The 12,392-nt window shown below is 34.8% G+C and overlaps 1 protein-coding gene across 3 annotated transcripts in view; it reads left to right on the top strand.

Annotated features, from left to right (window-relative positions):
* Nucleotides 1-12,392, top strand: part of LOC131064233 (rRNA (cytosine-C(5))-methyltransferase NOP2C) — a 185,975-nt gene that overhangs the window by 131,702 nt on the left and 41,881 nt on the right. For all 3 annotated transcript variants that reach the window (XM_057998335.2, XM_057998343.2, XM_057998333.2), the window contains one exon: nucleotides 11,188-11,269. In XM_057998335.2, coding sequence (XP_057854318.2) covers nucleotides 11,188-11,269 — 82 coding nt within the window. The remainder of the gene's footprint in view (nucleotides 1-11,187; nucleotides 11,270-12,392) is intronic.

Genomic DNA, 12,392 nt, shown 5'->3' with positions numbered 1-12,392 from the left:
GTGGCAGAAATTTTTGTAAGCTGGTGGGGGAAATTTCTAGCTCTGCCCCAACTGCACCCACTTAAAATTACAAGCTAAAAAGTAGGGGCTCCTTTTTATCAGGAAAAAGATTCTAATTAACCCTGTAGCATTTGTTTTGCCTCATGATACCCCTTGCTCCATAAAAATAGTTAGTGTAGCCCCTCCATGGGACTGCAGACCAAGCCAATGACGAAACCTTATTGATATTTGGTAGCGGTGGGAGCTCAGAACCAAAACCTGCTACAAGAAGGATAGATGATGCAGATGAATAAACTGGAAAAATGATATTTATCACATATATAAACTACTCTACAAAAGATCTGGAAAATTATATACAGAGGTCAACAAAATTCAATATCTCGATTTGGACAAGCTACTCCTAGATAGAATAATTCTAGATTTGATCAGGTTACAATTGGGGCATCACCCAAAAAATAGAATAATTGGCATACATGACATTTGTTTTCATGTGTGCTTGCTTTGTTGTTAGTTGTTTTGTGTCTTCTGCATAGGGTTACTTTGCCATGCATTTTCTCTTTTGATCTGCAGAAGGTTCTATTGAGGATTTTAATCCATGTGTAGGTGTATTTTCTCACATATCAAATTCAAAGAGTGTACAAAAGGTTTCAACCATTTGTCCAGATGGTTTCTATATATGGAAGGCATTAGTTCCTAAATCTGTGCAAAGGATATTCATGTGCACACACTAGCATATTGAAAAACGTAGTAACTGCACACACCAAGTTATCTAGATTCTTATTCGATGCACCTAATCTAGTGAGAAAGGGGTAGAAACAGATTGGCATCAGAGGCAATTTAGATTAAAAAAAAAGTTTTGAAAAGTTGAATAGATTATTCAGTCATAGAAAAGGGCTGGATTCATTGTGCAAAGAATCTTTAGTTGTTGCAATCTCCATGTGAATGGCTAGCATGATTGTAAATTGAAATCTTTTTACAAATTAATAAGTGGTGTCCTTGTGTGTCCAAACATCTTGTATTGTCTTTTATTGTTTACTGTGTGCATTCTGTAATTTCTTGTTCATTTGATTCGTTGTTGGTATTGCATCACAAGCTTTGAATTAGGTGGCTAAGACCCTATAAAATTGAAATTGTGTTTGATAATGGACCAGTCAAGTTGTGTATAGTTGACGATTTGAGATTTTCTATAATGGGAAATGGTCGTTGCTTGAAATCATATCACAAACCATTGTCGAAGGAAGAGTTCACCAGGACATTACAGTCTCATGTGGACATCAAGTTAATTGAATGTATTGCTTTTTTGTCATCAGATGCATAGTTGCTCAACATATATGTTAAAAAAAGGTCTAAAAACCAGTTTTTGGCCAATAAATGTAAGAAACACAACATATAAATAAACTGTAATAAAAGTCTTCATCTCTAACAATGCTAATAACACAGTTACTGTACAACAGAGTGGTGCGTAAGTGGTTGTTGTGTAGGCAGTTGCTATGCAACTATATCTTTCCACATGTTTTAAATGTTTTAGAGGATGATGGTTTCAAATAAATTCAAATTGATCCTATTTTGCATATCCAGAGGTTACAATATGTATGCTGTGCAAGCTGCTGTTGCACAAAGTAGTTGTTGTGCAACAGGGTGGTGCACAAGTTGTTGTGTAAGCAGTTACCATGCAAGCACATCTTTCCACATGTTTTGTATGTCTTCAAAATATAATGGTTTCTAATAAATGAAGACTGATCTTATTCTGCATATCCACAGGCAATGACCCATTTTCCAAAGCAATTTTTATTGGTAAACTAATTTGGGTATTTTAGGCAAATTTTATCTCCCATAAAATGTCATGTTTTTCTTCTACAATGTTGTAATATTAAAACTTTAATCGTTTCTCACCCCTTGTACCCTTTCCCACTGTACAACCCATATTTAACCAAAATCTTCCTAATGAAAAAGAAAAAGTGTGTTTTGATGTCTAAGGATGGGTCTCAACCTTCAACTAGGGGAGTTTATTGCCAATGATGACAAGAAATAAAAATGATTTCTAAGCTGTGCAAGTGAACATCATTTTCAAATAAAGTTGGGAAAGGTACTTGTCGGTAGCATAATAAAGGTGGTAATTGTAAATATGAAGGTGACTAGCAAATACATGCATGATAAAATTTGACGATATCACCATTGTATAAAGAAAGACACCATCATATGGAGCCGAAAAGCAGAGAAACATCACCATTATTTGTAGGAGTGAATGATGAGCAGAATAAGGGCTGAGAAGATGGGGGCAACATAACTAGAAGGGGACCTACCACCCATGAAGGATTACCAGTTGCAATGATTTTTTAGAATGCAGGATGGATGCGTTTAGTGGTTCAAACAATAACATTGCCTTCAAGATTGGCAACATACTAAGGGATGTTGTAGCAGTTGCGAGGGGCCTGAAGTTAAACCCCATGAAGTACTTAATTTCTAGAGCTACAAGGCTCCTTACACAAGGAGAAAGGTGGTACAAACTGAAGGTTCACATAGAGCTAGTGTGGAATTTATTCTTTTTGAAGGGTGAAACCCCAAGCATTCCACTAAAGGAGTCTCCATATGAGTCTGCCATAGCCATAGCTTGAAGTAGCTATCAACATAGAGAAGCATATTAATTGTGAGGACAGGTAAAACAATTTATATAGCTACCATTTTAAGCTGCTCTCTCATTTAAATCATGGGAATTACATCAACATCGCATATTTTTTGTTCAATTTCTTAAGGAAGATGGCTAGAGAAGTATAAAGGGGAAATTTTTTTTTCATTGCACCAGCAGGGGTTGTGTTAACTATTTCAACCCTTGGTGGAAATAGGCATCAAAAGGTATTTTAGAGGTTCTAGGACTTAGAGAGACTTGAAAAATCTCGAAGGTTAGGCTTGTGAAAAGCCCTACATGATCCATATATCATGTCTATATGTAATGCTTTAACCTTTGGGAAACAATTTTAGAGAACTCTAAGGTTTCAAGTACCCTTTTACCATTGTAAAAAGTGTTCAAAGCATTCTTATTATATCTTGAATTTGTCTCTTCCACTTGCTTGTGGTTGGAGGGAGTTTAAGGAGTGAGAAATTTGAGTTTAATACGACTAGTTAAGCTGCTAGGATTTCATCATTTAAATAGTCTCTCAAAACAGTTTACAGGTTCACCATGGTGGCTAGGGTTGATGCTCCCTTCAATGGAGGACTAAAAGGCGGATTACATCGATTGCAGCAGCTTCACCTTCAGTAAAAAAGATAAAAGAATACATATGTTCATTGTCTTTCTGTTTTTCAAGCTTTCAAAGAAGTACGTGAGAAATGTGTCAAGAGCAAAGGGAGGGAGAGTGAAAGGGTTGTAAAAGCCCCATAAGTCATCATTTTTCTCCATGCAGAAACATGCATGAGGGGTGTCATATGGCAGATCTATGTTTATTGTTTTAATGAATATCTTTACATTTTTGAAGCTTCATAAGCCATACATAGAATACACAAGTTGTGCATGACCTTGTTCTTTTTTTTTGTTGAGAAGAACATTGAATATATTATGGAAAGTTTGCATAGTGAATGGTAGTGTTTAAAAGTTCCTGCGACAGTTAGAAGAGGGTTAGTGAATATTATGCATTAATGGGTGTATTGGAAGGACTCATTAATATTTTAGAGTCTGAAGGTGGTTTTGGTTCAAGCTTCTGCCAGAGCAAGCAGCTATACGCATGAATCATGCTGCCAAAGTTGCTATGCCATCAGCAAAGTCAATCAAAAGTAGTTTGGATTTACTGTTTACAGGGAATGAGAGTGAGCCTGCAAGTAGAGATACAAGAACACTTAACTGCTCCGTTGAATTGCATTGATATTACACTACACACAAACAAGGAGCTTCTTGAATCTCTCTCTGAAAAAATGGACAATGAGACAGAGAGGGATTCCTGCTTGAAACAAATTCAGGAGCTTGAGGATCTCATCAACTTCTCAATTCAAGTAGGCCAGATATTGTTCTTTAGCTCCCTATTAGCTGAAGCAGCTGGACAAGCACCTGATACAAATGCTCCTCTGCTATTCTCACTCTTGTCAAACTTCACAAAGCACATACCATTTTTTTTTCTGCCTGAGAAAGAACATTTTAGGAAGATGAAAGCATTATCAAGCACTGAAGTTGTGTCTCTGGACCATGATAATGCATTAGTCCACTTCATTCTCCTTGACATGGGCGGTGCTGGTGATCTCACAGGGAGCTTGTTGCCTTATCTCTGTGCAGCATACATGACATCCAACATCTAGAGTACTTCTACATTTAGTATTAGTACATGAGGATTAAAAAAGTTCGGAATAGTTCATAAATGCTGTTATTTCTGATCTGCAAGATTTTAGAGCCCTTTGCTTTTCATTCCCACTGTGAGTGAAGGATAGACATTAGAGATTCTCATGTTGCTAGACCTCTATCGGCTACCATGCCCTCCTTTGGGCAAAATGTTAGTGGCAACCACCTTACTTTTGATTATGTTCCCAGGGTTTTCTCTTACTGATCAAGTTTAGATGCCATGTACTATTAGAAACCTGTCAATGTGAAACCTTTCCCCATGTCTCATATTGACCTCCTTAGAATTCGAAATCCTATAATGTTTGTTGTATTGGTTATGACTCCACTATTCCATGGCCTACTAGACAGAATATCATTCATCCTCTTTTAGTGAAGTGTGCGGAGTCTCGTCCCCTCATAGAGAACATAGAAATAACTTGTACCCATATAGAATTTTTGGTATAAGTATAGATTTCCAATTTGATGTAAGTCAGTTGTCCTCTAAAGAATCATTATGAAATCTTTGTCTTCCATGTTCTTGGATGTCATGCTTGTAGGTTCTAATTAATGTCATTGCATAGCCAATCAAAGGTATTTTCCAATGTATCAGATGAGGTGTAAAATGGAGCTTGAATGCAAGAGAGTCAAAATTTGTCTAAGGTATGAAAAAGTGACAAAGACAACTTCAAAGAGTCACTTTTGCCAATTTTCATAATGACTTAAGTACCAAAAAGTGGTGGAGACAACTCCAGAGAGAAGATTTTGTCAGTTTGCCAAAATGACTAGGTACCAAAAGGTGGTGGAGATGACTCTTGGGAGTAACTTCTACTAGTTTGCTAAATGACAGTGTCAAAAGGTGGTCAAGATGACTTTGGAAAGTTGCTTTTGCCAAATTGCCAAATTTCATTTGGAGCATGGAAAAGTGGCAAAAGATCCCATAGTGCACACATTTCTATTTAGAATAAAAAGGTAAGTGGTGAAAGACCTCCAGGTGCACACTTTTGCTTGACAAGCCATCTCCATAAGTGTGTTTTGCATAAATTTGATAAGTATGAGAGGCAGGAGATCCTAAAGGATGTGACTTTCTAGTCATAGCCAGGTTTCAAGTTGCAATGGTTCCTTAGGTGTACACTTTGTCAATTATGAACCATTTTCAAGTGGCAAGCACCTCTTGGATATGCCCTTTCCAAATTGATGCAGATTTCAGTCATCAATAGACAGTGTGCAAGGGTGCCAATTACTTAAGCAGATTTTTCAAAAATATTCATGGGCACCCAGGGTTTGAACACCAATTTCCAGTCCTCAAAAATGATCAACAGTTTGTAAACCCTCATCAAAGGTTTCTATCATAAAACCCTCATCCCTTGTGACAGTTACAGTTCGTTTCTTAGGGTTTTTAGCAGTGATTATGGCACTTTAAATAGTGTTTCAAAATAATATAAAAACAGGTTAAAATCCTAGGCTACAACCTAACCCTAGATGGGTGAAATTGTTACTAAGGTTTTTGGGCCAAAAATATTAGAAAAATGGCACGCTAAACCCTAGCACGCCTATTAGAATTTTGGGACAAACAAAAATTCAAAAACAGCAAATGGACATCAAAGATGAGCACCTAGCTTTTTCCATCACATTGGATCATTTCACAACAATGCAATAGGGTTTCAGCACTTTTCAACCTTTTCCAAGGCAGCACCATAGCTGGTGAGAATTCATGCAAACTGCAAAGAGTTCTTTGATCGTTATTCAGCCCCAGGATTATTCAAGGGCAATTTTTTCATCTTTTATGAAGGAGTTTGTGGAAGAGTTTTATGGAGGGTTTTGCTGATTTGAAAACCATGTGCTAGCAGTCATTCTAGGTCCTAGGGTTTCGTATTTGATTCATTTTTTAAACTAAAATCTAGGGTTTACAGTGGCAGATTTTGATCATGCAAAGAGTGGGGAATAGCAATAGTGATTTTGGCAAATAGTCAGCCATTGTGTGGCAGTTTGAACTCAGTCGTTAGTGGTTGCAGTCATCAATAGCAGTTTTTGATCTATTTTTGCACCTTTTTTTGTTGTTAATCCTCGTTTTCAAAGGAATATAACAGTTACCAACAATTATTCTTCCACCGAGGAGGGCTGGAAAGGTTAATGACAGTTGGTTAACAGCAGCCTTTCTGCATTCAAAATGCTAAAAAAAACAGTCTGTATTTTCTAGGGTTTTAATAAGAAGCCTTCTCTAAATATTTTGCATAATGCAATGAGGGTTTGAAGTAGTGATGAGCAAACACTATAAACCTCATCTTTTCCTTCACTCTTCTTTCAAGTCTATATTTTGTCCAAGGAGATTATGTGGAGGTTGACATCAAGCAAAGGATGATCTGTGCCACGAAGGTTTTTATCATCGACAAGGTCCAGGCTAAAGAACATGCAGTTTTACCAATTTCCGATGAAGGAATCCAATTCAAGTAACCAAGATTTCCGTTTCTGTTAGTGTTTCAAGTTTCTGTTGAGGATCCAACATGATTCAAAGCAAGGAACTATGTCTGAATAAATGAACAGATCCATCTATCAAACTAACTAGTTTTAGCCATTGCATTTATTGAAGGATCTATTTCTAGAAAAGATGTTAGAGAACCTATTGTTTAGGACACTTTAAGTCGGATTTTAATTCAATCTTTGTTCAAAATATTTTCCTTGCTTTAAAGTTCTTTCTTTTCAGATTTTTCAGTAGCATTTAGTGTTTTATTATAAAGACATTAATTATTATCCTAAATCCCAAAAATGAGTTTTGTAACCTTATAAATAAGTGTTTGGAGTGTTGAGGTACAACTCATATGGACCAGCTAGGACTTGAACCTAGAACCATTTTCTGCTGGAGTGCTCTACCAACTTAGCTATTGACCCCTCTATGGCCAACCCATTGTCAGTCCAAGTGTGGCTTATTTCCAACACCCCTGCTTAAGCCACATTGCAGGTGTTTGGGGCTCCTATCTTGACTCCAATATCACCTGTTGAGCTACATTTCATCTGGACCAGCTAGGACTCAAACCTAGGACCTTTCATTTGTTGCTGGAGTGCTCTACCAGCTGACCTATTGGCCCTATGTGGCCAAACCATCATCGTTTCAAGTGTGGATTATTTCCAACATGGAGCACAATATTTAATTATGATAGTTAAAGTTATGCTTATGTTACTTAAATTATTGTTTAAGTTGGTGTATATTCTACTTAATTGTGTGTTTTTGGTCTTTTGTTGAATATTTCAATCATTAAATTGAAAGCCGGGGATTAATATCAAGTTTTGTGTTGATGTTATTTGTCCATCTAGGTTGTAGTTTTATATGCAACTTACTTTTTTAATTATTAGAATTGTGTGTTAATGTGTCAAAATGTATTTGCTTATCATATCCTCCTATGTGTAGACTTGTTGTTTTCTTAAGTTTAGCCAGTGAGAAAGTACTTGTTTAAGTTTTTGTTATTTCATTTTATTGCAAGTACAAAGTCACAAAGTCTCGCTTGTGAGGGAAGGGTTGTTTCAATCCCATGCTTATACCAAGGCCTAAATGATAGGGCAAAAATTCATTTAGTTTCTTTCACTATACAAAATTGAAAATACATATGATACTTGATACTAAAAATATACACTATGCAAAATTAAAAGTACATTTGATATTTTATACTATTATACTTGATAATGATAAAGATAGTTGATAGTTCAATTTTATATCATATATATCAAAAGTGACACGCAACTTGTTGAATTTGGAGAGAAAGTCAATACAACTCAAAAAATGCAAAAAATTGGTAAAATGTTAAAAAATAAAAAATTGCTTACCTATGATAGAGTTTTGATCACAAGAGACTGGAGAAACATTTGAGTTTGTCCATGGAGGTACCATGATGTATGAGCATCCATCTTGCATTTGTCAGAGAGTGCAAATACTAAGATCTTGTGATGAGATGAGCTTTCCAAACTCAATCTTATCATTATCCACCACTGCTAGATCTAAGGAGATGCTTCAAAATGCTTTCTTGTATGCTATAGCAACTTCATCATCTTTATATGGTTCCGTTTTCCTAGGAAAATAAATTATCTTGGTTATGTAATATTTGGGAGATAATGCATATGCCAGAGATGCAAGGGTGTGGCCATCTTGTTCCAGATGTCAAGGATCATCTTTGTACCCTTAGAAAAATATTTCTTTGGGATAATCCTTCTTCTCTACTATGATGACATCTATTTTTTCTTGCATGGAGTCCATGCCATCATAGATTTTCCCCAAACACGGTCAATTTGTATCAACAAACCTAATCATACTCATGATGGGCTTCTATAAATTAAAGATGTAATCTAACTGAACCCACCAATCATTATCTAGGATCAATGATTTGAATTTTTGGGCCTTATTTAAGTTTGATTACCTCCACACGCTTTATTGGTTGCTAATGATCATGGTACCCAATGCCTTTAGTACATTCACAAGTCATGTCAAAGCAATTTTTGAGTTTTAGAAACTTGGTGTTGTGCAAAAGAAAAGTTAATCACAAATTAAAATTTAAGTGTCATACATTAAAGTTTTTTAAAATATTGAAATTTCATAAATTTATCTTCAACAACTCCAAATTGGAGAAAGTTTTGAAGATGCCTTGTGACATCTGACGGTTCGTCATGAACATTTGAATCTCCTCACCCTCAATGTATCAACACGTACCATCTATATGAAATTGAAAATTTTGGAAATGTAGTTTACATCTTTCACTTGCCGCAACAATCAACCTCCTTCAAAAACATTGCCCCTTTAGGGGACATGACAATGACATTTATTAAATACCTATTTTTGTAATCTTTCCATCCATTAGAAATGATGAGCACTCTTGTTTCAAACCATGAATTTGTGATTGGTTTTAGTGATGTCTCTACCAAAAAAATTGTCAAAAGGTTGTGCACAACTTCTCATACCCAAGACCTATGCAACTTGAGGGAGTTCAATTGATTGCCATCTCCATTTCCTACAAATATGATGATTTCACCAAGTTGAAAGAAATACCATTGGTGTAGATTCAACAAGCAATGTATCCATGTGCATTGCCTTTAGCCTCATTCTCAAATGCCTTATCCCGTTACCCTCTTTTAGGAGACGAAATAGAGGGATCTTCTTCTTGGATAGATAGTGCCTACAAGAAAGGATATGGGGCAGCTACAATTGAAGGAGACCCTATAGGTGGCCTCCCTGTTCCTTTGGTCACTAAAGAATGAGATTTTAATTTTTCTCTCACTCACAACATCAGCTTCTTCTTGTTCTTTAACATGTAGCATAATTTGTTCTTTCAGCAACCCCTTCTTGTTTGGCCCTTAACAATCTCTATTTGCATGGTTGGTCATAGCAGATGAGTGAGCTTTCACCTGACTATGTGAGCCCTTATACTAGATTCCACACCGATATCAAGTCCAAAGAAAAGCCCCACCCCCTTAAAGTTGTTCAATCATCATAACATATTTCTATAGAAGAGATGCTTGATCATATTTGAATTACTTATTTGCCTCAGAGGCCATTAAACTTGAACAAGTAGCAATTTTAAATAAATTGTTCTAAGAAAAAAAATTAAAATGTAACTTTAGAGTATATGAGTTAATAGAATTAAATAAATAAATAATTCAACCGTACTATATATAAAAATGTAGGAAAATTAGAAACAAGCACAAAAAAACATTTAAAATGTTTTTATAAAAAATCTGAAAATTTTGTTTTCTTTTAAAAACTTAAATAAAAAAAGAGCCTTGAAAAATTATTGCAAAATATATACCTTTGATCAATAAATTTCCTTTGTGCAAGCTAGATCTCTCCCTAGTAGCAGTTACGAAATATCATTCGACACTTTTGCAATCCTTTATCTCAAAAATAAAATAAAAACTAGCTTCAAAAATGTATAAATTGTAACTTTCAATATTATTAGATGTTTGTGTGGGCTTGTATTTGTGAAATGAATCGGTTGCAAGTGTTTTGGGGCACTTGTAGGTTTTTTCTCACGTTTTAGGGTTGAAAATGCATATTTTATTGTTAAAAAATGTAGATTAGATGTTTGATGGATTTTTTTTTATAAATGGCACATTTGGCCTGTTTGATCTAACGATGATAAGGGAATGGGAGGAACCTAGCTACGTAGCTTTTAGGGGTTGGCTAGTTGCACCAGAAACAATTTGTATTATAGCAAATTATTTTATCTCTAAAATGTTTTGCTTGAGGCTACCTTTTAAAACCAAAATGACCAGGTTTTATCAAAACTTGAGAAATTAAGAATTTTTTTTTTAAGAAAATTAGAAGATGTAGAAGGTTTTAGCCACTTCTTAATGACTTATGATTTTGCTAGAAACACATTTCTTTTACAAGCATGATCTCCTTTTTGTGCAAGCAAGCAAGGATAAGGATTTTTTTCTTTAGTTTTTCAATCTCTTGAGATACAAAGAATATTATCCAAGGCCATGAAAAGGTTTACCAACAAACAAAAAAATATATGGTTTAATATCAATAATATGGCAATTACCTTTTTTTTTAAATTTCATTTCATCTAACAATTTTTGTTTTCTTTTTAATCTTTCAAATATATCTTTTGATACCTTCATTAGCACGTTAACCTTACACACATTCTTGATGGAACCCGTTTTAAATAAACATCCAATTTTGCTATCATGTACTTCAGTTTTCTATTATTTTTCAATATCTCCCATCGTGAAGAAGATTTCTTATTTTGACTTACAAAGGTGTTAATGATGCTTGTGTTCTTTGAAAGCTACTGATTTTGTAGGTTGTGAACTATTTAGAATTATGTTTGCAAGTTTAAGCCATTTTGATTGGCAAGATTAACAATTCAATTGACATCATTTTGTATACTATATTATGCCAGATGCACAATAAATCCCGGGGAAAATGAAGCTTTAGTTCGATATGCTCTAGATAAATACAAATTCCTTGCATTAGAACCACAGGTATGGTTAGGGATGACAAATTTCTTAAAGCTCATTTCTTCTTTGGGTTCTTATCTATTTGTTAAAATCCATTTCTGTTGTTAGTAATATCAGTTTATTTGCATGCTTATAGATAGAGCTATGGAGAGGTTCATAACACCTTTTAATGAATTTGATTTGCAGTTTGTTGTTTAGGAAATTATTTATTTGTCAAATTGAGTTGATAAATAATAAAATCATTTCTAAATACGTTCCACTTGTCCATAACTAGCACATGAAATTGCCTAAGTACAAGTTTTTTCACCTATAAGAGCTGGAGAAGAAAAGTAGCCTAGTAATTAGTAGAGAGATGCAAATAACTCTTTGATGAGCTACATGGCTTGCCTTTACCATTTCAATCTAGCATGCAATTTATTTTTTCCCTAAACTTGCTTTTGGTAAATAGATTGCTTTCTTGATGATTATTATGGGAGAATGACAAGATCAAACAATTTATCCAAGAACTCAATCAAAAGAGAGACTTCTGCTATGTTCATCATTATGCAAAGTCTCATAGTTGCATTCTTTAAAGGAGAAAAACGAGTGCATTTCTATAGATTGACATGCTCATGAAAAAACAATACTGAAGTACTGCTATTAACTACCTTGCACCAAAAATAGATTACATATTCTCCACATTGAAAGATCACAAAGATAGAACTTAATTTGCTATGATTAGGTCCTAGTTTGGCTAGAGATGTTGGAGTAATGTTCAAGTGGCACAATCATCAAATTTCACTTTTATCGATGAACAACAACATTCAAGTGTCGGATAGATGATGTATTGTGATCATTTGTAGATAAGTTTGTAGTAATCTAATTAGCACTATCACTTAGACTTAGATTGTGATATGTTATAGACTTATTAAAGCAATTAACTATTGTGTATGGGTTATCTTGACACATGTCGTTCTGATGTCTATGTATGTGACATCTTATATGTTACAATCTACAATACCTCAAGTTTCCTAGACGAAGATGACATGGGATAGGGGGACGTGTTTCTAGGATGATGATTCTTTTTGCCAATTTTGGGGACTAGCGGATGGCTATATAAAATATAGGGAAAATTTATAATATATAGGGAAATTTTAAATATTCATAT

The sequence above is a fragment of the Cryptomeria japonica genome, chromosome 1 (genome assembly GCF_030272615.1).
Source record: "Cryptomeria japonica chromosome 1, Sugi_1.0, whole genome shotgun sequence".
In the NCBI taxonomy this organism is placed as follows: Eukaryota; Viridiplantae; Streptophyta; class Pinopsida; order Cupressales; family Cupressaceae; genus Cryptomeria; species Cryptomeria japonica.
Note: the sequence above shows the minus strand (reverse complement) of the source record. Positions and strands in the feature narration are given on the sequence as shown.